Raw genomic sequence first — 21936 nt, forward strand, 5'->3', positions numbered from 1 at the left:
ACCACACACTGCACCCATATGTAAACACCCATACACATATACACATATTGCACATGTACACATACCACACATACATATGTACACACCACTTGTATTGCACCCTTGCACACACATACACCATATACACTGTACTTGTGCACACACATGCACAAACCACATGTACGTATACACACACTGCACATACACCACTGGGTATGTGCACATACACACACACACACATATACACACCAGACACAGGGACACACAGCATACACACCATACACACCATACATACATGCTACACACATTATACACACTGCATGTGTGCACATATACATCACACATACAGATATACACACACACAGAGGTCTTAGGTTGCTACATTTTACTTAAATTGACAAATTATGCTCAGGTTAGACTGTAAAATGTATTAGATACATCTTGCGATATTCATGTATGTATGTTTCCATGTGTGAGTGTGGGTACCCACATGTCATGGCACATGTGTGCAGGTTGGACAAACTTCAGGAGTCAGTCCTCACCTTTGACCTTGTTCGAGGCAGGGTCTCTTGCTGTTCACTGTTGTGTGCACCAGTGAGGGCATGGGCCGAGCTCCAGCCTCTCTTAGCACCAGTACATTGCAGTCTCTTTGGACATGGCCCTGTTTTTGATGCTGCTGTTACAGGCCTGTGCCTGTATTGCATGCATTCTGTGTATGTACACCCACTCCCTGGTCATATGTTCAAAGCACCACAACACATATGAAAACACCTGAACACATGCCTACATACACAAGTGCACACTCATGAACAAGTACACACACACAATGCATCATAGAATCATGCCAAACAGTATAGGTGTGCACTTTGCCTCTTTGGTAGCTAAAAAAGAACAGGCAATACTGAGTTCTCTGTGCCAGAACCAACCCATCATTCGTTTAATTTAAACTAAATTGTTTTAAATTTAAGATTTTAACTTCATACCAGGGTAACCGCCATAGTTTGCACTTTGAATGTCACCCAGAGGCCACGTGTTAAAGGCCAGGCTATTCTGTTCAGCAATGGCAGAGCCTCTAAGAGGCAGGGCCTAGCAGGAAGGCCCTAGAAGGGAAGTGTGGAATCCCAGCCCCTTTCTCTTCCTCTCATGCTTCTTGGTGGGGAGGTGAGCAGCTTTGTTCCACCAGTCACTCCCATTACAGCAGGCTGCCTCACCACAGAGCCAGAGCAAAAAGGGCCAGTTGATCCTGGGTGGAACTTCCAGAACTGTGAGCCTAATAAATTTAGAGATTGTTTTGGCTCATGAAGATTTTTTGCTATACCATATGAATTTTATGATCAGTTCTTCCATTTCTGTTAAGATGGCTACACGTAAAAACACTGGGGTTTTCACAATGACTTCACGGGTTAGCTAGTTTCAGGGACTGCCACCATCCTAACTCTAAGTCTTCCAACCCACAGACGCAGCTTCCCATTTATTTGCTTTTTCTTCAATTTCTTTTGCCATTTTTTTCACCACCCACAAAATACCAAAATCTCAGCATAGCTTTGTAGTTCTTAATCCACAAGCCATGTATCTCTTCACTTAAATTTACATTCCTAAACCCTTTGTTAATTTTGGTGCTTTGTAAGTAGAGTTTAGCCTGCATGTACGTAGGTGTACTACATGCATGCAATGCCTTCAGAGGCCAGAAGAAGGCTTTGGATCCCCTGGAAGTGGAGTTATGGATGGTCGTTAGCCACAATGTGGGTGCTGGGAACCAAACCTGGGTCCTCTGCAAGAGCAGCCAGTGCTCTTAACCACTGAGCCATCTCTCCAGTTCCCAAAACATTCTAAAAAATTGAATGAGGCACAGTTTTCACAGTTATCAAAACAATGTTGAGAGCTGGGATGATGGTTCAGTTGATAGAGTGCTTGCAGATAAACCCAGACATGAGAGTGTGTATGTGTCTATAATCCCAGCATCCCTACAGAGACGCAGAAAAGGAGACAGGAGAATCTCAGGAAGCTCCTGGGTCAGTTTGCCTGGCACACAGCAGCGAACAAGCAAGGGGGAAGGTGAAGACTGACACTCAAAGTTGTCCTCTGACTTCCACATGCATTCTGTGGCATGTGCACAGACACACACCCCACACCCAAACACATATTATACATACACAAAATAAAAATAATAAGAGCTGGGTGTGGTGGTCCACGCCTTTAATCCCAGAACTCGGGAGGCAGAGGCAGGTGGATCTCGGAAAATTGAGGCCAGCCTGACCTACATAGTGAGTGCCAGGCTAGCTGGGGCTAGAGGGAGACCCTGTCTCAAAAAGACCAAGACAAAAGGATAGCCACCTAAACAACTAAGTAGACCTGAGAGTCCAAGAACCAAACCAAGACATCTACAATAAGCCCACTTGTGAGAGATTGCCAAGACCACTCAATGAGGGACGCCTCTTCCACACATAGTGCCCAGATAGCTGAATACCAACATGCAAATGCACTTGGACCCCTTACCTCGCACCATATATAAAAATCAACTCAAAATGGATTGGATTCAAACTATTATCATAAAACTTTTAAAAGAAAATCCAGGGCCAAATATTTATGATCTTGGGTTTGGCCAAGGTTTCTTGGCCGTGACCACAGGAGTAAAAGCAGAGAAAGAAAAGGTGGATAATTAGACTTTGTAAAAATTTAAATTATGTACACATCATCTTAACAGGCTAGTGTAAAAAAGAAACAATGTACAGAGTGGGAGAATATACCTAAAAACCATATAATATAGATGTATATATATATATATATATATATATATAAAATAAAGGCAAAGTACCCAGAATACATAAAGAATTTGTACAACTTAAAAAGGCCAACAATCAGATTTTTTAAATGGCCCAAAGTGTGAATAGATATTTTTTCACAGAAACTATGCAAGTGGCAGATAGGCATGTAATAAGATGTTCAACATCATTAGTCACTAGGGAAATGCAAATCAAAATCCACAAGTTACCACTTCACACCCACCAGGATGACTGTCAGATAAAAATAAGTTTGGGGGCTGGAGAGATGGCCCAGCAGTAAGAGCACCTGCTGTACAAGCATGAGGGAGGACCAGGATTCAACCCCCAGTACCCATGTTAAAACATATGTTGGGCACTGCCACATGTGTACCTGTAACTCCAGCACTGTGCGGGGGGGTGGAGACAAGTGTATTCAGGAGGAGCTGGCAGAGGCAGGCAGATCTCTGTGAGTTCAAGGCCAGCTTGGTCTACTTAGCAAGTTTCAGGCCAGCTGGGGCTACAGGGAGACCCTGTCTCAAAAAAAAAAAAAAAAAAAAAAAAGAAAAAAACAAGTATTGAGGGGGCTTGCAGTCTAACAGCCTAGCTCTAGTAACAGTTTCAAGTAATAAGGCAAAGAGTGAAAGGGCAGGACACCGGATATCCTCTTCTGACCTCTTTGTGCATGCACGGGTGTGCACATGTAGCATATACCACATACAACACACACAATAAGTTTGGGCAAAGATGTGAAACCCAGTACTCACGTGGTAAGAGTGCCTTATAACAGATCCTTGTCTGAGTCAAATGAACCAATGAGATGCTTTCTGCATCCACACTGGCAGTAACATCACCTACAGCAGTTCTGAACCTAGGCCTGACCTCTGATATAGCCCATGGGAATTATTATGGGAATAACTACATGTTAGAGAGTTTTCAGTAGATTCTGAAATTGTTCATAATAACAGAATTGAATAAATTAAATATTTAATTCTAGAACACGGTAGACATAGGAAGCATCTGTTCTTACACAGTCCTTTTGCAAGGATGAAAATGAGCCCTCCAGATCTACATTTGTTGACCTAGATCGTCAGTTTTTGAGTAGAAAAACAAGTCAACTGCCTACTCACATGCATGGAAACAGAGAGAAACTCCTGACTGAATGACTTCACCAGGAGGACGTGAGCTTTCCAAAGCAACAGCCGATCCAGACGTGGATGGCTGAGTGTTCCTCTCTGATTCTCTTGTCTCCCCATGTCCCCATGCTGGCTGTGCCCCCTGGCTGCCAGGCTGCCAAAGCACTGAAAGAGCAAGTGCCCCACAGTCCACCTGTGTGCTCTGAGAGCCTTCCCCTGACCTCACTGACCAGAGCTGTGTCACATGCTCCTGTCTAAACCAATCACTGGGGGTCAAGATGGCTCAGTGGGTAAAGCGCTTGCTGAGCACGCACAAGGACTTGAGTTCGACGCTCAGTTATGACATCAAAAGCCAGCTGAGGTAGTGCATGCCTTTAATTCCAGTGCTGGGGAAGTGGAGACAAGAGGATCCCTGGAGCCTGCTGGCCAGCTAGTCTAGCCAATCAGTGAGCTCCACGTTCAGTAAGAGATACTGTGTCAAAAAAGAAGGATAACTAAAAATAAATAAATAAGTAAAAAATGATGGAGAGTAACTGAGGAAGACACATACCAACCTCTGGCCTCCACACACACATGTTTATGCACCTGCACACACATGCACATACATCAACACTCACACACAAATAAACAATAAATAAATGAATAAACTAATCACTGGCAAAGGAAACAGGACCTGGTGATTGGCTTTAAACCAATCAGGACCTACCCAGGAAGCAGATGCCCAAGGGGGAGGTCTACCAAGACAAATTCAGTTACATTAGGAAGAGGGTTAATATTGAGTGATCGTACTGTATTAATTTGTATTAATTAATCCAACCCAGCTGATCGGAACTCTATATGTAGACCAGGCTAGTCTCCATCCCACAGAGATAGATCCACCTGCCTCTGCCTGCCGAGTGCTGGGATTGAAGGTGTGCCCCATCAAACCCAGTTTCTTACTCCTGTACATTTTACATACATGCATATAAAAAGAGATTCATTGTAAAAACAAACTCACACAGCTGTAGAGGCTGAGATATCCAAGCTTCAAAGTCAGCAACCTGGAGGCCCAGAAGGCTGTTTCAGTCTGTGTCTGAAAAGATGACATCCACAAAGAGCCAAAGCTCTGATGCAATGCCCCCCACCAAAAAAGAGAGAGAGAGAGAGAGAGAGAGAGAGAGAGAAAGAATTATCCTAGCCAAAGTGGTCAGAAAGAGATACTTCTCTGACCACTTCAGGTCTCCAACTGATGGCACCATGCCCACCTACACCAGGGAGGATGATCGACTTCATTCTGCCTGTGGATTCAAACATCCATCTCACCCAGAAACAACCTCACTGCACAGTCAGAACATCTGACCAGTTGAAGCAGCCAGCCCAGCAGCAGGAACGCACACAGTGCATGATCACTAGGATTAGTCCACGTAGTGAGTTTGCTGGGGGTTCCCTGGTCTGCAGCCAGCCTCTCCCACTTTCTAGCTATATGTCTTTGGATAAGCTGTACTCTGGGTCTCCACTGTAACATACAAAGAACAGGAGGAACCCTCACATAGGGTTGACTGACAGATCGAATGAGATACTGTGCATGGCTTTCACAGCACCATGTCAAACCCATCAATAGGTAGGCCCTCTTGTTACCGTCCTTACTGCACCATGAATTGTGAGAACATGCACTGAGCCACATTGGGGGTGTGTGTCAGGTCCTCAGTGACAAGGTAATGCCCAGCTTCTTCAATAGAGGGTGCTGCAGGGAACTCGCAGGAGGCAGAAGCTTCCGGCTGGATCCAGGTGCAGCATGGTGGGACAGCCCCATCACCAATCATGGGAATCTCAGACTTCTCGGAAGGCTCTGGGCTTCAAGGAAACTTTCCCAACTCTTCTCAAGCTGTCCTTAGGTAACAGTGCCCCAGTGGCGAGGGGTCCTCCCCCAGTGGAGGGCACCTGGCTGCCGATTCAGACCCAAGGCAATGCCTAGTTCCTTCCATTCCGGCCTTGTTGCTATGGCGCCAAATAGCTTTTATATCAGAGAGAAAATCCTACACTCTCAAGAAGAGGACCAGCCCCAGTCAGCTTTGCAGATGTAACACTTGGAGCAGAAAAGAAAAATGTCTGTCTTGAAAATTTGTGTGACTTAAGCACCCTTCTTTTCTACATGACCCCCAGTTAACAGCAGCTAGTGAGGAGAGCCACCTGGTCATGGGATGAGCTGTTGCTTGCTATGTAGATGTGAAGAAAACCCACTCTGGACTCTGCTTTCTTCACGTGTCAGTAAGGGTCATGGGTAGAGAGGGTTCAAGAAGCTTATGTAACCAAAGCCCAAAAGTTTCAGCACACAGTAGGTCCTCAATTACATTTATTATATTATTTTTTTTTCTGAGCACCCATTTCCCAGTCTAGTTTGATAGGGGGGCCAAGCACACCTCACTGGAGATAGTGACAGGAGTATTGTGATGGGGCCCTCACCACACACATGGGCATGTGGTCCACAACAGGTCATTGGATGGTCTCTCCCTGGAAGGAGAACTTTAAACAGTTGGCACTCTGCTCACTGGAGTCACAGCACTCTAACCACACTGCCGGGTGACTATTTCCTGAAGTTCCCTTTCTGACCTTCTGGAACTTTCTTAGTTGTATCCCAGAGCTCCAGCCTCCCATGGATTCTGAGGACTGGCATTCTTTCCAATTCACCCCCATTTCCTGAAGTAAGTCAAGGTCAGCTTCTGTGATTTACAGTGATAACCTCTGCCACTGACCGATGGACAAGAGGGGCTCTGGGGTCACCACTACACTCTCTTGATCTTTCTCAAGGAGGCCTACAGATGGGGCATGGGAGTGAGGGGAAAGTATGGAAAATCCTGAAACCCCTTTAGGCTTTTTACCCACATTGCACCCTCTGTGTGTGCATCCCTACCTTAGGGCCTTTGCTCTTGCTATTTCTCTACCTCAGCTCCCCTTCTCCCCAAGTCCCCTTGGCTTCCTTTTCCTCCTGGCTCAGCCACCCTGTTCCACACAAGACTCTTACCTGTGTTCCTTCTTTGTCCACTTTTCTCCAGAACCTTCCAAAGCCCTGAACCATCATTATTCACTCTTGTGTTTTGCTGTCTACTGTTGAAGTGCCACGGTAATTCATTGGTCTCCTTTGCTTCAAGCTCTCCAGGCCGGTAACCTGGCACACTGTAGGAATTCAATGAATATCTGTTGCCTCGAGGTGCATTCTGGGGGCTACAGTTAGGGATGGTGAGGGGGTCTGGGTGGAACAAACCTTGGTCCTGCTCAGCCCTGGAGATCCTGGCTGACAGATACCTCTGCAGAACCAGTAAGGACTAGCCGTACCACTGTCCACCCATGCTTACCCATGGTGAGTGAAGTCATGGCTCAAGGGGTTGGAGAAGATGGCACCATAGTCCCAAATTGAACCTGGAGGACTGATGCCTAAAGGACTGACCCCAAGTACTTACTACAAGGGAGGGAGCCCCTTAGCTTGTCCTCTTCCAGTTAAAGAGCCAGTGTATGTTGGTACAGTTGGAAGGAGGGGGGGAGGAGGAGGAAGAGGAGGAATTATTATACATCCAATACCTCACATAAGTCTCAGATCAGTCTAGAACTTACCTCCACTTTACACCAGTGGAACCTATTTTTATTCTAGAAGCAGGGTCTCTCTATATATAACCGAGGCCTCAGCCTTCCCAGTGATGAGATGACAGCTCTATGCCCCAAGCCCAGCTTTGATCCATTTCAAAGATGTGCAGCCCAAGGTGCAGAATGTAGGTCCCAGAGCCACATCTCTGGTCACCCATTTTGCTGTGGGGTGCAGCAGATGGGGAGTGAGTATGTTGTCCTGGAAGAGGGTGTGAGTAGGCTGCTGTCCTGGAGGAGGGTGTAAGTAGGATGTTGCCCAGGATGAGGGTGCGAGTAGGAAGCTGTCCTGAAGAAGGGTGTGAGTAGGCTGCTGTCCTGGAGGAGGGTGTGAGTAGGCTGCTGTCCTGGAGGAGGGTGTGAGTAGGCTGCTGTCCTGGAGGAGGGTGTGAGTAGGCTGCTGTCCAGGATGAGGGTGTGAATAGGCTGCTGCCCAGGAGGAGGGTGTGAGTAGGCTGCTGTCCTGAAGAAGGGTGTGAGTAGGAAGCTGTCCTGGAGGAGGGTGTGAGTAGGCTGCTGTCCTGGAGGAGGGTGTGAGTAGGCTGCTGTCCTGGAGGAGGGTGTGAATAGGCTGCTGCCCAGGAGGAGGGTGTGAGTAGGATGTTGCCCAGGATGAGGGTGCGAGTAGGAAGCTGTCCTGAAGAAGGGTGTGAGTAGGCTGCTGCCCTGGAGGAGGGTGTGAGTAAGATGCTGCCCTGGAGTCGACCTGGAGTAAGGATGTCCAGGAGGTGGCGCGGTGGCTCCCCGGGGCCGGGCGGCAGAGCAGGTTCTGACGTCGGCTGCTGCGGCTGTCACTCATCTCCCGCGCCGGCCCCGCCCCACGCGGCTGCAGCAGGCGGGGAGCAGGGACGCGGCCGGGCAGGGACACCGCGCGAGCCATGGCTTCGGTCCCCGCGGGTAAGCACGGGCGGGAGGCGGGAGGGCGGCTGGGCCCCTTGGCCGGCGCCGCTCACAGCGCTTCCCCGCTTGTCCCGCAGAGGCCGAGACCCGCCAGAGGCTGCTGCGCACCGTGAAGAAGGAGGTAGGACGGGCCACCCGGGGACCGCAGGGCCCCCGCGGGCACTCTGAGGGCTGGCAGCGGCTCCAGGGTGGGCGGTGAAGGCACAGGGCTGAGCAGGTCGGAGGGGGGTTGGGGGGTTGGGGGTGCTTCGAAGATGGGGTCCCTCCAGGTGTGGGGGAACCGAGGGTGTCTGGGTGGTATCCCCTCTTTTTGGAAGAGCAGGTGGGCGGGTCTCACTCAAGGGTCTTAAAGGACAGACAAGCTTCTGGGGTGGGGTGTGGCAGGGCTCCTGGGGGGGCGGGGGGGCAGGCTTCAGGGCAGTGGAGAGGTTCAATCCATGAAGCAGTCCTCTTCCATCCCAGATGTTCAGTCCTTGGAGCCACCTCTAGGAGCCAGAGACTGTCCCTGAGAGCCGAGGCCAGGATTACAGGGCAGGTGCCCTCGAACTGCGTCCCTACCATGCACACACAGATCAGGCAGTCATGGCCACCCCCGCCTCCTCTGTCCCTGGAGCCAACAGGGAGCCCAGTCTTGCCTTGGGGTTCACAGCCTGTGACCTCCCAGGACCCTGAGAGGTAGTGAGAGGACTGAGGGGACATTTAGATGCCCAGTCTGTGTGTGTAGGTGTGTGTACACGCTTATGTGGCCTGGGACATGTAGCTATGATTATATGTACAGGAAGATGCATGTATTTCTACCTAAAGATACCCAAGCACAGTCTACATATTGTATGTGCATAAGTGTTTGTATTTGTATGAGTCTACATGTGTGCATTTGTGTGATGTGTGAATAGGTGTGAACGAGTAGGACTGTATGTGTGAGCATGCCAGTGTGTGGGGGGGTGTGTATGTGGCCTCCCCACATTCTCTACCCTATCCCTCAGCTTGGGCCCCCTGCCCACCTCAGCCTGGCTTCCAGTGCATGGGTATGCATGTTTATGCCTCTGTCTGTCTCTCTGTCTCTCTCTGTCTCTCTCTTTCTGTGTGTGTGTGTGTGTGTGTGTGTGTGTGTGTGTGTGTGTGTGTGTATTAGGGGGGTCAGCAAGCTGTGGCAGCTCCAAGTGCCACCGAGGACCCCTCCGTGCATGGTGGCAGGCAACCACCCAGGCAGTCTGGAGTCTAGGACCTGTTGCTGCCCCACCTTCCTCCTTGGGGATCCTGGGTGTGTCTCTGTGTGTTTGTATCTCTGTGCGTGGCATATACCCTTTTATTCAAAGAATTAGCCCAGGGTTGGTTGAACATTCTAGAGTTTTCAAATAAGGCAACGGGTTAGATAGATAGATAGATAGATAGATAGATAGATAGATAGAGTCCCTCAAAAAGGTGCAGAAGTTTTAGCTCAGCTTTTATAAAGATCTCTTTAAGGGAGATATATATATATATAATGAAATTTGCAAAAATTCAATAACAAAAAAGACCTATTTAAGGATACAAGAAAGCACTATCCAGATCCTAAACCTACAAATCCATTATGCTCTCCTGACTTTGGGGAGAGGGTGAGGACCCCAAAACCCTTACGTTAAAAGCCAGCTGATTGCCACTCACTTCTAACCAGATCTGGAAGGAATATATGTCCTCAGCTGTTGGTGCCTGGGAGACCCTGTTTTTAAGGACATGGTTGGCAACAGGAGGCATCTGCAGCAAGGCCCTTGGGGAGGTCTTAGCATGGATCCTGCTCCAGCTTTGCCACCAGCTCCTTTAAAGCCATACACAAGTCTCTTTCCTTGCTAGGCCTCAGTTTCCTCATCTGCTGAGGAATACATTGAGCTCCACGTCCCAGGTCTGGGGCTCATCAGTCAAACTTAGATTCCTGTCAGACTTATGTGGGGTATGTCGTCCTCTGCCTTGTGACCATATGTCTGTCTGATCCTCCTTCCCAGGGATGACAAGGCTTGGAACATGGCATGAGCCTTCTTCCTGGCTTGAGCCTGAGACCAGCTTCAGACTGACATGACCTTTTCTTGCCCTGAGGCAGGCAGAGGCAGAGCCTTGCTAGGCTGAGTAGATTACTGAACTCCAGATCTGTAATCAGGAGGCAGGATTCACAGTCACAAGCTGCTGGCTGTTTCTAAATCTCGCATTTACTGAGGCTCATCACTCTAGAGTGTGAACTTCCATAGGAGGCTTCTATACACTGTGCCCATGTATACAGTAACATTATGAGGTCAATAGATAAGGAAACTGAGGCTCAGAGTGGGCGAGTAGTTTGTCCAATAGCACCTTAGCCAGGAAGGGGCAGTTAGGGTATACTGTTCCCAGGTCTGTATGACATCAGAGTCAAGCTTGCTCCCCCATGCCACATATGCCCATCCATACCCCACAGTGTTATAACTTGGGGCTATTTTACCATGGCCAGAGGCCAAACACCATGTTTGAAGGGCACAGACACAGGATAGGCGAACAGGTGCAAGTCTGCCATCTTTTGAGGGTCCCTTAAGCACTTGACAAACAAGTCTATCCCACAAGTAGATCCTCCCTGCCCACTGCTTCCTTTGCCTACCACGTTGGGGATGGGCCACTCCTCCCATGTTAGACAGTTGCCTTCTCCCGAGGGATGGGAAGGAATTTTCCTAGAAATCTGAGCAGCAGGTGAAATCGGCCCTGTATCTACCTTAGAGGTTCAGAGCGGCCACACCCCTGTCTGCCACAGTCTCCCTTTTCTTTCTGGAAAGGGTGACGGCTGGCTTCCCTAGATCACTGAACATCTCTGCCAGCCTGACTGGAGCTGTGTTGCCCTCCAGGCACCCAGGGAGCCAGTGGGGCTGGGAGCTCTGTCCAGCACCAGCCTGGGGAACACTCATTAGGTGGGTAGGGAAGGAATCCTGGGCTCAGCCAGAGATGGGAGGTAAATCCTGGAGGCATTCACTACAGAGGGTTGTGTGTCCTGCTGAGCCAGGGTCTGTAGGCTGCACAGCAGCACAGGGGTTCCCTCTCTTCCTAAGCAGATGGAGCAGAACTTTGAGTGAAATTATGAGGATGATTCTAGGAGATGCAGGAGGTTGTGGTGGGGCAGGAGCATAAAGCAGGAGTTGGGGGTGTGGCTCGGTGGGGAACACTTGCCTCACATACCATGAGGCCCTGGGTTCCATTCCCAGCTTGCAGAATGTGACATTGAACTGTGAAAGACTGCGAGTTGATGGTAGGGAGAGAAGAGGGCCTAGGGAGCTAGATGCAAAAGGCTGTGGTCGGAGGTTGCTGCTAAAGGTGCTGAGACCACTGGAGCAGAGAGGAAGGAGAACCTGTGGGAGGAGGCAGATGTGGCAGTGGGCGCTCAGCCCTAGGAGCAGGAGGGTAAGAATGGAAGCGCTGGGACACAAAGGAGGGAGTGCGCTGAATCCATGGCTCGACGGCACAGCCTTCAAGCAGCACCTGTCGTTCCCTTCACCAATGTTCTGAGTATCCCTTTAGTCATAATAGGGATGAAAATGACTCACCCGGCAAGATAAACCTTGTGGAAACACCCACCATGTTCACCTGAGCTTCCACAGGGCTGGGTTAATTTCCTTTCTCCTCTCTTTCCTGTGCCATTGAAGGCAGGCTGGTGGTCTCTGCCTGATTTCCTCCAGTTAAGTCCCACCAGCTCTATGGTGACTCCTTCCTTCCCTGCCTAACCCTCCCCACCACCACCCCTTAATTTTGTTTTGGTTCCCTGAGCAAGCAGGGACTGGCTTCCCGTTGCCATGACAACGGCCATTAAAGGAGCCAGCCATGTGATCCAGGTTGATAACGGAAGCAAGTGACTAACTGCCTTGTTTTCCTGCCTCTGGCTGCACCCTGGAGTCCTCTTAATTGGAGAGGGGAAAGCAGGGGCTTGTGAGTGGCAGATGAGACCCTGCGAAGAAGGAAGCAGGCAGGTCAGGCTGGGGAATCTGCTGCTAGCTCTGTGGGGGGTGAGAGTGGATGGGCTGGGGTGCAGCTGCTGAACAGCCAGCATCAGGGAGGATCCACCCTCCCCGCCTTAAAGGGGGAGATGGGATGGGAGAGGAAGGGCAAACTGACTGTTGTTACCATGGAGACTCCCAGATTTCATTCTAACCCTACAGCTCTGAGGAAGGACTGGGGACAGCCTGGTCACCTCCAAACTGAGTTGCCAGATAATGTTCAGGTGGCTGTGAGAAATTTGAATTTCAGTGAAAAAGTATGTTTTCAGTGTAAGTATGTATGACTAGATCTGGCAGTTCTGCCCCAGGGAACGTTTGGCAATGTCTGGAAACATTGTGGTTGTCACAGCTGCAGGTATGCCCAGTGTCTGTGGAAAGACACCAGCGGAGCTGCTTAACATCTTCAATGCACAAGAAGCTGCCACATACCACCATCATCTCCCCTACCCCACCACCAGCATTATCACTGCCACCATCATGACCATCATCATCACCATCATGATCTCCATCACCTTCACCACCATCATGACCACCATTATCACCATCATGATTTCCATCACCTTCACCACCATCATCACTACATCATCACCATCATGATCTCCACCCCAATCCCACCACCACCACCACAATCACCACTACCTCATCACCTCTCCACCATTACCCCCACCACCAGAAGCAGGAAGGGTCCTGTCCAGGATGGAGGGCAGAGGTTAGCTATGAGCTTCAGACAATTGTGGAAATGCAGCTGCAGACAGCTGTGTGTAGGGGAAGGAGGTGAAGAGGAAAGTCCCAACTTGCAGAGCCTGACTTCAGGAGGTTTCATCCAGTAATGATCAAGATGAACATCAGAGCCCCTAGAAGACTTCCTTCCCATGTCCCTGTCTAGTTTCCTCCCTCCCTTTCTCCCATTCATAAATATTTGTCAAGCGTCTACTATGTTGCAGGCCTTGCTCAGGAAGCTGCAGATCGAGGAGTAAAATAGAGGGCTCACATGCTGTCACCATACAATCTAGTGAAGAGATAGATGGAAGGTGGGCTGGGAAGATGGCTCAGTGCTAAAGTGTTTGCTGTGTGAATACAAGAGCCTAGATTCCCAGCACCCCTGTAAGCACTGTACGGTAGCATGAATCTGCAACCCTAGCACTGGAGAAGTGGAGACAGGAGGCTCCCCAGACTCACTGCCCAGCCAGTGTAGCCAATCAGTGAGTTCCAGGTTCAGTGAGAGACCCTGTCTCTACAAATAAAGTAGAGAGGGGCTGAAGATGTGGCTCAGCAGTTAAGAGCATCGGCTGCTCTTGCAGAAGACTCAGATTGGGTTCTCAGCACCCACATGGCAGCTAACAACACTATAATTCCAGTTCCAGGGATATGATGCCCTCTTCTGGCCTCTGCAGTCATTTCATGCATGGATGCACTTACATACATGCAGGCAAAAGACTCATACACATAAAATAAAAATGAATAGATGAAATTAAAAACAAAAATCAAGAGCAATTGAGGAAGACACCCGATGTCGACCTTGGGCCTCTATAAGCACATGCACACTCAGGCACATCACACTAACATACATACACCACAGATACATATGTATGAAGGTTGACAAGTACTATGAGGGAAACCAAGGGGAGCACTGGAAAGGGCTGGTCATGGAGTAGTTGGGGTGGCCTCTCTGAGGGATGACCTTTGGGAAGAGGAAGAAAGGGAGGGATCAACATTGATGTCTCCTGGCCAAGGGACCAGCATGTGCAAAATCTTTGAGTTGGAAACAGAGGGCAGCCAGGAGGCTGATGAGACTGGAGCAGAGTGAACTAGGTGAGTGGAGAAAGAACAGGGCTTGTCGGGCCAGGCCTTGTGGCCAGTAGGGCTTTGGTGTTTAGTCTGAGCTACAGGGGTGCCGTGGTGGAGTTTTGACTGGGGAGGAACCTCTGAGTATTGTTGGGAGACCACGGGGAGGAAGCAAGGATGCCAGGGCATGGGGCAAGAGCAGAACTTGCTGGCTTGTTCTTTGCCAAGTTTTGGGTTCTTGAATGGGGAGCCTCCGTCGTACTGTAGCACTCTCCTGCTACAGGCTCTAAAACTGCTTATGACTGGGTGCATGCAGGACTTCCGGAAGGCAGATACCGGCAGGACTGACCCAAGTCCACTTGTGTGGGTCATGTTTGTGGGCTTCAGAAGGCAGAATTTCTCATGAACAACGTAATGCCACCTTCCTACTTCTGATGGTCTTCAAGCTCTGACAACTTGGCACAGGGAGCTCTAGATGGCTTCAGGTTTCTGCTGCAGGCTCGGGTGCCCTGGATCCTGGCATTGAGGCGGCAGGAGAGCTGGCTTTCTGGTTTCCCGTGTCTCTGAGCTCTCCACCTGGGTCTCCACCTGTAACCACCCAGGAGGGGCTCCTGGAGGTGCTGAGAGCTTCTAGAAGGAGGCTGGCAGGTAGGACAAGGTGTTTTTGTAAATCCTTAGCCAGTACTTGCTAGCTGTGGAACTGAGTGAAGGAAAAGAGGCTAAAAATGGATTTATTGGTTCAAGTGTTTGGGAATTTAGGTGTGATGAAGGTGCAGGTACAGCTGTATCTCGGGGTTCTGGTGATCTCGTCAGGACCCTGTGTCCCTCTGGGTGGCACATGAGGAGGCCCAAGCCCTTGTTTTTACTTCTGCCCTTAGCACTCAGCCACAGCTGAAGGTTCCTTTCTCTGCTTTCCAGGCAGATGAGGTTGGCTGACCGCACTGCCTCAACACGTCATATTTGGCTGGTGCCCCTTTCAGAGAACCAACTCCTCTCGGTTCGCTGCTCTGAATTTGCCAAGTCTGTGTTGAAGACCTATATAGCTGATAAGGCTTTCTGGGACCAGCACTGCACCCAAAGCGGGACTCAGCTGAGGCTATTCAAACACAACACTGCTTTTCTGTAAAGTAGCATCTGAGCCTCTTTCAGCGTTTGCGGTGTCCCTCGAGGTAGATGGAAAACCTTAGAGATGGCAGGCCACTCATCTAAGGTTGCAGAGGTGTCCATGGTGTAGTCCAGGGTCTGGCTTCAAACTCCTCCTCTGATTTATACTGGAGCTGAAACCAACAATCCACAAGTCCCCATGAGCTGTGCCGGGTAGAGCAGAGGCCAAACTATGGGATCAGACCTGGGTGCGAATTGTGGTCTGTTCTTGAATAGTATGACCCTCTCCAGTGAACATCCCTTTGTCTAAGTGTGACATCATTGTCTTTCATGAATGACCGACACTGTCCAGAATGAGATAGCCTCAGGCGGAAGGACCCCGCTGCCCTCTCTGGTCTCCACTGACCTGCTGGTCTCTGTGCTGGTCTTACTGTCCCCTGGCTGTGGATACTGCAGCTCCAGCTCCACTGTGAAATGAATAGAGGCAGCTGTTTCCTGAGATCCAAAGGCACATGGCCCCTTTGTGGGAGTCCAACTGAAAGGGCTGAGTCCTGCCTAGCTGTCTCCATCCTGGGGTGGGTAGCCAGGCCAGGCTGTCCCTCCACCTCTGGCTTTCCATCATGCCCCTAGGAAACAGTGCTCAGCTTGAGCAGGTCAGACTCCCTGGAGTCTGAATGTCTGGAGCCAGGGGCCTGAGAGGACTGAACACTGGCAGTGGTGTGTTTTTCTGTCTTTTCATGTACGAGAAGCTGAGGGAATGTAGTCTGTAGCTTCTTCTGCCTGGGAACAGACTGTAGGTGTTTATTAATACAGGACCACAGCACGGCCAGATTTAAAAACCAGATGGAAAGCCAGGCATGGCGGACACTGAAATCCTAGCACTTGGGAGATGGAGGCAGGAGGATCAGGAGTTCAAGGCCATCTGCTGTTGCATAGTGAGTCTGAGGCCAGCTTGGATGACCTGACCTATCTCCAAAAAACCAAACTAAAGTAAAAATCAAATCACTGGAGCCCTGGAAATCCAGAGACTCAATTACATTCCCTTTTGGTTATTAGTTAGTAAATTATGCTTAATTAGTAAAATTCCAGCAATTTCCTCTACCACACATGGATCCCAAGCATTTTGCCTTATCTCATTTAATCCACAAAGCAATCATCCTATGAACTATGTACAAGAAGTAGTTTCCCTTTGGTGACAAGCTCTGAAGCTCAGAGAGGTTAATAAACACAACCAAAGTCACACAGCACAGAAGCAGCAGAGCTTCAATAAGCATTCATAAAACTAGCTAGAACAAGAGATAAATATGTAAACACAAAGTGAAAGGGAAAAGAGGCTAAAAATGGACTTCTTGGTACAAATCTTTGTGAAGCTTGGGATGAGCAGGTTCAGGTCTAGTTGTATCCAGGGGTGCCTGCGATGTCATCAGGACACTGTGCCCTGACCTCTGGGTGCTACCTTCATCTGTGTTTGTTGGCTCTGTGAGACAGCATGTTACCCAGGAGCCCCAGGATCCAATCTGCCAGCTTGGCACCGCAGCAGAGGAGAGAGTTCTCCCTGCTGACTCCATAGTCAGGTCTCTCTGGTGCAGCCTGGATCACATGCTCCTTTTGTGCCAATGACAGTGGGGCAGACTGCTCTCACAGTCTCGGCAAGCCTAGGGGGGCAGAGTCAGCCCTGTGAGGAAGGAGAAGCAGCCTGAGGGGCATCGAAGGGAAGTGTCAGACAGGGAGATGGTCAACGTGCCTGAAACCTCAGCTGTGCACCTGTCAGAAGGGGTGAGAGCCCCCCCCCCACAGCAGGAAACCCCATTTACCATGGTGGAGGTGTCTGTCTTGCACCTGTGCCTGCCCACAAGTCTCAGATGCTGTCCGAGGTGCACTGGTGTGCAAGGTGTCTGCTGGATCCAGTGTGCACAGCCCTGAAACTATGCCAACACTTTGTGCTTGCTACATGCAGGGTATACCCTTGGTGCTCATCAGTACCTTCAAAGCATAGCCCCAATATGGCTCAGAGCCAGTCTGCCTCTCAGGCAGCTAGGGAGGCTATGACAAAAGACCACAGACTGGGTGGCTTTAAGCAGAAATGTCTTTTATTCCAGAGGCTGGAAGCTGGAGATCAAGGTGGCAGTGTGGCCTGGCTCTAGAGAGGCAGACAGGAGCCCCCTAGAACAGAGGGAAGGGGAGAGGAAACACTCTGTGGCCTCTTTCATAGGGTGCAAAGGGCTCCACCATCCCGACCTCATAATCACTTGGGGGTTAAGTTTTCAGCATGGGAATTCTGAAGGGACAGACACTCGGTCTATGATGCCCCCGCAGGATGACACGGCACAAACATGAACGAACACTCACTGTGCCAGGCTTGCCTTGGCCACTATGTTTCCCACTAACCAGAGGCCCTTATTTGCAATTCAGTTGTTAAACTTAAAATGCATTTCCTGGAGGCCTGGAGAAAGGGCTCAGCAGTTAAAAGTACTGGCTGCTCTTGCAGAGGACCTGGGTTGGTTTCTAGCATCCACATGGTAGCTAGTATAATTCCAGCTCTGGGGGATCTGTCCCCATCTTCTGGCCTCCATGGGCACTGCATGACATGGGTGTACTTACCTGCATGCAGGCAAAACATGTATACACATAAAATACTTATATTTTTAAAAAGATATTCTAAATTGGAGTTCCTGGGCTGTGTTGTCCTCTGACCTCCACACATGCACAGTGACACATATGAGCCAACATTTATACATAGGAGTGTGTGTGGACATACATCTCTCTCTCTCTCTCTCTCTCTCTCTCTCTCTCTCTCTCTCACACACACACACACACACACACACACACGCATACACACACACTGCTGTTTCTCAACCATACCAGCTCCATTGCCAGTGCCCAGTAGATTCATATGTCTAATGTTACTATATAGAAAAAAAAAACAGGTGTGGAACTTTCTAGAAAGTTCTATCATGTTCTAGATAGTGTGCTAAATACTTCATATACATTCACATGTTTAATGCAAAAAATGTCTCAGTCATCTGAGGGGCACATCCTGGCTAAACGGAAGCCCAGAAAAGTGTAGTGATTGCCTAGGGACACAGAGCAGGCAGCAAGAGGCAGCAGGATCTGGAACCAGCCCTTAAAAATATTCACACTGCTTTCTCTTTTAAGGCCAGGAAGGTAATACATTGTTTATCTGTATATGTTTTAAGCAAACCCTTGAAAATTTTGTTTTTTGTTTTTCTACAGTTGCTTAGAACCACTGTTCCCCCAAGTTTGGGCATTCTTCAGGAGCAGAAGGCCTTGTTCTAGGATCAATATAGTGTGCTCGTCCTCAGTGCTGGGCGTCTGGAGGTGGGGCATGTTGCCAGGGAGCTCAGCTGTGTGCAGTGGCAGAGCACCTGGGGAAGGCTGGCGGTCTCCGGGTGTGGGTAGGAATGTGTGGCACGCTCTGGGCTCATTTCCCTAAGAGTGGAGTAAAGCTGGGATCCTCTTCCAGCTGCACATCATGTGATGGTGACTCCATCTTGGCCAGCTCTATGCTCAGAGGCTTCCAGGAGATATTCCAGAACTGGGTTCTGGGGGTCTTCTTGTTGAAGGGGGCACTGACATGGGGCAATAAGGGAAGTGGTTTGTAGGAACTGCCCAGAACACCTTTCTTTGCATCCTGTTGGGCTGGCCTGTCCTCGAGTCCTCAGACAGGGAATGATGCCCAGCACCTATTTATAGCAAGCTGGTAAACCATTAACTATAGGCTAGTTACCTTAGCCACAGGCCTAGTTTCCTCATCAGCCCCCAACATCAATTTAGGGCAGGTGAAAGAGTCTTCCAACACTGCAGCCCCTCAGGCCAGGGCTCTCTAATTTCACACCTCCCTGGCCTCCCAGGCTTACACCCCTTTAGGCTATGGGCCACCCTCCCCAGCCTGGCATTCCTAATCTGTGCCATCTGGGAGGGTCCAGGAAGGACAGGAGGACTTGGTGGCAGGTCTGTCCTGGAACTCTCTGTGCCCAGTTCACCAATCTAGGCTAGGCCTAAAGCTAGGAGACAGCAGGGAGTCAGGTGGGACCCTTCCTCAGGAGCCCGTAGTCTAGAGAAGAGGAAGAGACACAGGGAATCCTTCAAGGAGTAAGGAAACAGCAGGGGGAGAGCTGGAGTGACCCAGAGTGGCAGTCAAGGTGGGCTCTGGGAGGAGGTGTTATTTAAGGCTCGTGGTTGCAAAGGAGCTGCTGGAGCAGAACTGGGAATCGCAGTGTCAAGGCACCGAGGCAGGAAGCACCTTGCAGTGTCTGGGGAAAAAAGAAAAGACAGGAAGGATAGGCCAGGGATGAACAGGGACAGGTGGCCACATGCTGCCCTGAGCTTTGCCCTCCATGGGGACAGGCAGGGAGGGCTTCTGGGTAGTCCACCAGAAGTGTCTCAGGAGAGACCCCAAGGCTACTGTTGGCTGTGCTGCTGAGCCCAAAGGACATGCTTAGCCTGTGTGTGGGTGGCTCAGGCTGCTGCTGGCAGCCCAATGCAGAGCCTGAGGCATATTTTTCTTAAATAAGCTGTCTTTTCAAGCAGTTTAGGGTCCCAGCTAAGTAGAAGACACCCCATTCCCCATGCACCCCATCCCTCCACACACAGCCTCCCCCACTGTCAGCATCCCCTTGGGGGCCATGTGGTACCACTAAAGAACCCCATGGCATCATCATTGTCACAGTGACCTATGGCGTACAGTAAGGGTACCTCTTGGAGCTGGACCTTCTGTAGGCTTGGACACATATGTGTGACGTGTGTCCACCACGGGTGTCACAGGCTCTGTCACTGTTCTGTACGTCCCCTGCATCTCCCTGCCACCCTCCCTCCTTGGCCCTGGAAATCTGCCATCCCTTTGCTGCTTCCGTTGGTATAGCTTTTCCAGAATGTCACATGGTTGGCCTCATATAGTGGTAGCCTTCGAAGACCAGATTTTTTGACCTGGAGGTCGGCATTTCAAGGTGGCATGATTCTCCTTCGGCAGCCGGTATGTGCCAGGTGGGCTAGGAGAGGCAGACATTGGGAACTGGCCCAGGGTGACCTTGATTCGAATCCCAGCCTCCAACTCACTAGGAACAGAGATAATGATGCCAACACCCACGATCCAAGTTGCCATAGATCTTGCACCTCCTGTGTGTGAAACTCCCCTTGGAGGAAGCATTTGTAGGCATCTGTTGAATGAATGAATGAATGAATGAATGAGTGAGTGAATGAACCAGCTGTGTACAGGATCAGTGTGGACAGATTATCCAAGGTTTGTGTCTCCATCCTCCGCTAAGCTGTGTGGTCTACGGAAAGTCATTTAACCATGCCAGGCCTCAGTTTCCCCATCTGTAAAATGGAGATGTGTGCACCCCACTGAGTCATTGTGAGGCCTGAATGACATCATGCCCCAGAGCACCTCGCAGGCACACGGTGAATGCTCTGAAGCAGATGCTGCTGGTGCTACGTATGAAAATGTGTAAAGCTGTTACCACCTGTGGCCAGCATGGAAAACGTTTTGTGAATGCGTGGTCTCTCAGGCTCGGGGGGGTCACTTCCAGGCTCCCCCAAGATAACCAAATCCACAGGTGCTCACATCCCTCCGATTTGCACAGTATTTGCATAGAACCTGTGTGCGTCCTCCTGTGGACTGTATATCATCTCCGGGTGACTGGTACTGGATACAGTGGAAACGCTGTGAAAATAGCTGTTCTACCATAATGATTAGAGGATAATGACATTTTAAAAATCCTCACTTGTTCAAGGTAAGTGAAAATTTTTTTCTAATATTCTCAAGCCGTGGTGAATTGAATCTACGGATGTGGAATTCTCTGTCGAGTATGAGGGCCCATGAGGCAGAAAGGAGTAGGATCCATTTTACAGGTGGGAAAGCTGAGGCTCAGGTGGATATGCATTGCCTAAGATCGTGCATGCAAGAGTTGGAAGCCGACTCCGGAGCCTGCTCATAATTGGTGTCCTGGGACACAAGACTCGAGGAACTTGGGGGACACCTCCACGTATGGGACTGTGACAGGAGGAAGAGAGAGCCCTGTGGAACTGAGGGATTTTCTCAGAGCTGAGTGGTGGTGGGGGGGGTGGGGAAGTAGAGAGGTCTGGATAAACTGAAGTCAGGTGGTTGGAGGTGTCTGTGTCCTCTGGGTCCCACAGAAGGAGTGGCACATGTGAGGGAGCTCAGGGTGTGTGGGAAGCCAGAAGGAAGGTGGGGCCATACCATGGAAACAGAGCAATTTTCAGGGAGGCACCAGCACCCCCTCCTTCCTGCAGGTTTGTTTGGGTCTGTGCCTTCCAACCTCCCAAAATATTCCTGTGCTCCTATACCAACCCTGTTCCAGTCCTACCCCTACATCCCTTTCTGCATGCCTCATCCATAGCAAATCAAAACCCCAGAATCCCTCAGCTTTTCCGTACCACAAGGTCTTTGCATGTGCACCCTCCTGGAGCTGCAGGGGGCTCTGTGGGGGCATTTGCAGGAGAGTCCTCTCCCTGCTTTTGTGGTTGGGGAAACTGAGGCCCGAAGAAGTATAGTTTTGACTTGTACTTCGGATTGTGAGCCATCCCTACCTTCAGGAAGCTACCCTGCCTGCCCAGGTTATGAGTTTTCTTAGAACCAAGCTCTTGGGTTGTAGAGAAGGCTTCTCAAGCTGTCCTTGTGATCTGGGACTTGAATTC

At 49.9% G+C, this 21936-nt stretch overlaps 2 protein-coding genes across 2 annotated transcripts in view; one reads left to right on the forward strand and one right to left on the reverse strand.

The window, feature by feature from the left end:
• Window positions 1–6929, reverse strand: part of Piwil3 (piwi like RNA-mediated gene silencing 3) — a 50388-nt gene extending 43459 nt beyond the window's left edge. Inside the window, exon 1 of the mRNA XM_008849013.1 lies at window positions 6876–6929. Within this exon, the coding sequence (XP_008847235.1) occupies window positions 6876–6929 (54 nt within the window). The remainder of the gene's footprint in view (window positions 1–6875) is intronic.
• A 1356-nt stretch (window positions 6930–8285) lies between these two features.
• Window positions 8286–21936, forward strand: part of Sgsm1 (small G protein signaling modulator 1) — a 121239-nt gene continuing 107588 nt past the window's right edge. The window contains exons 1-2 of the mRNA XM_008849000.1: window positions 8286–8386; window positions 8467–8510. Coding sequence (XP_008847222.1) covers window positions 8368–8386; window positions 8467–8510 — 63 coding nt within the window. The 5' untranslated portion in view covers window positions 8286–8367. The remainder of the gene's footprint in view (window positions 8387–8466; window positions 8511–21936) is intronic.

Source organism: Nannospalax galili, unplaced genomic scaffold (genome assembly GCF_000622305.1).
Source record: "Nannospalax galili isolate Female #2095 unplaced genomic scaffold, S.galili_v1.0 scaffold103, whole genome shotgun sequence".
Classification (NCBI taxonomy): domain Eukaryota; kingdom Metazoa; phylum Chordata; class Mammalia; order Rodentia; family Spalacidae; genus Nannospalax; species Nannospalax galili.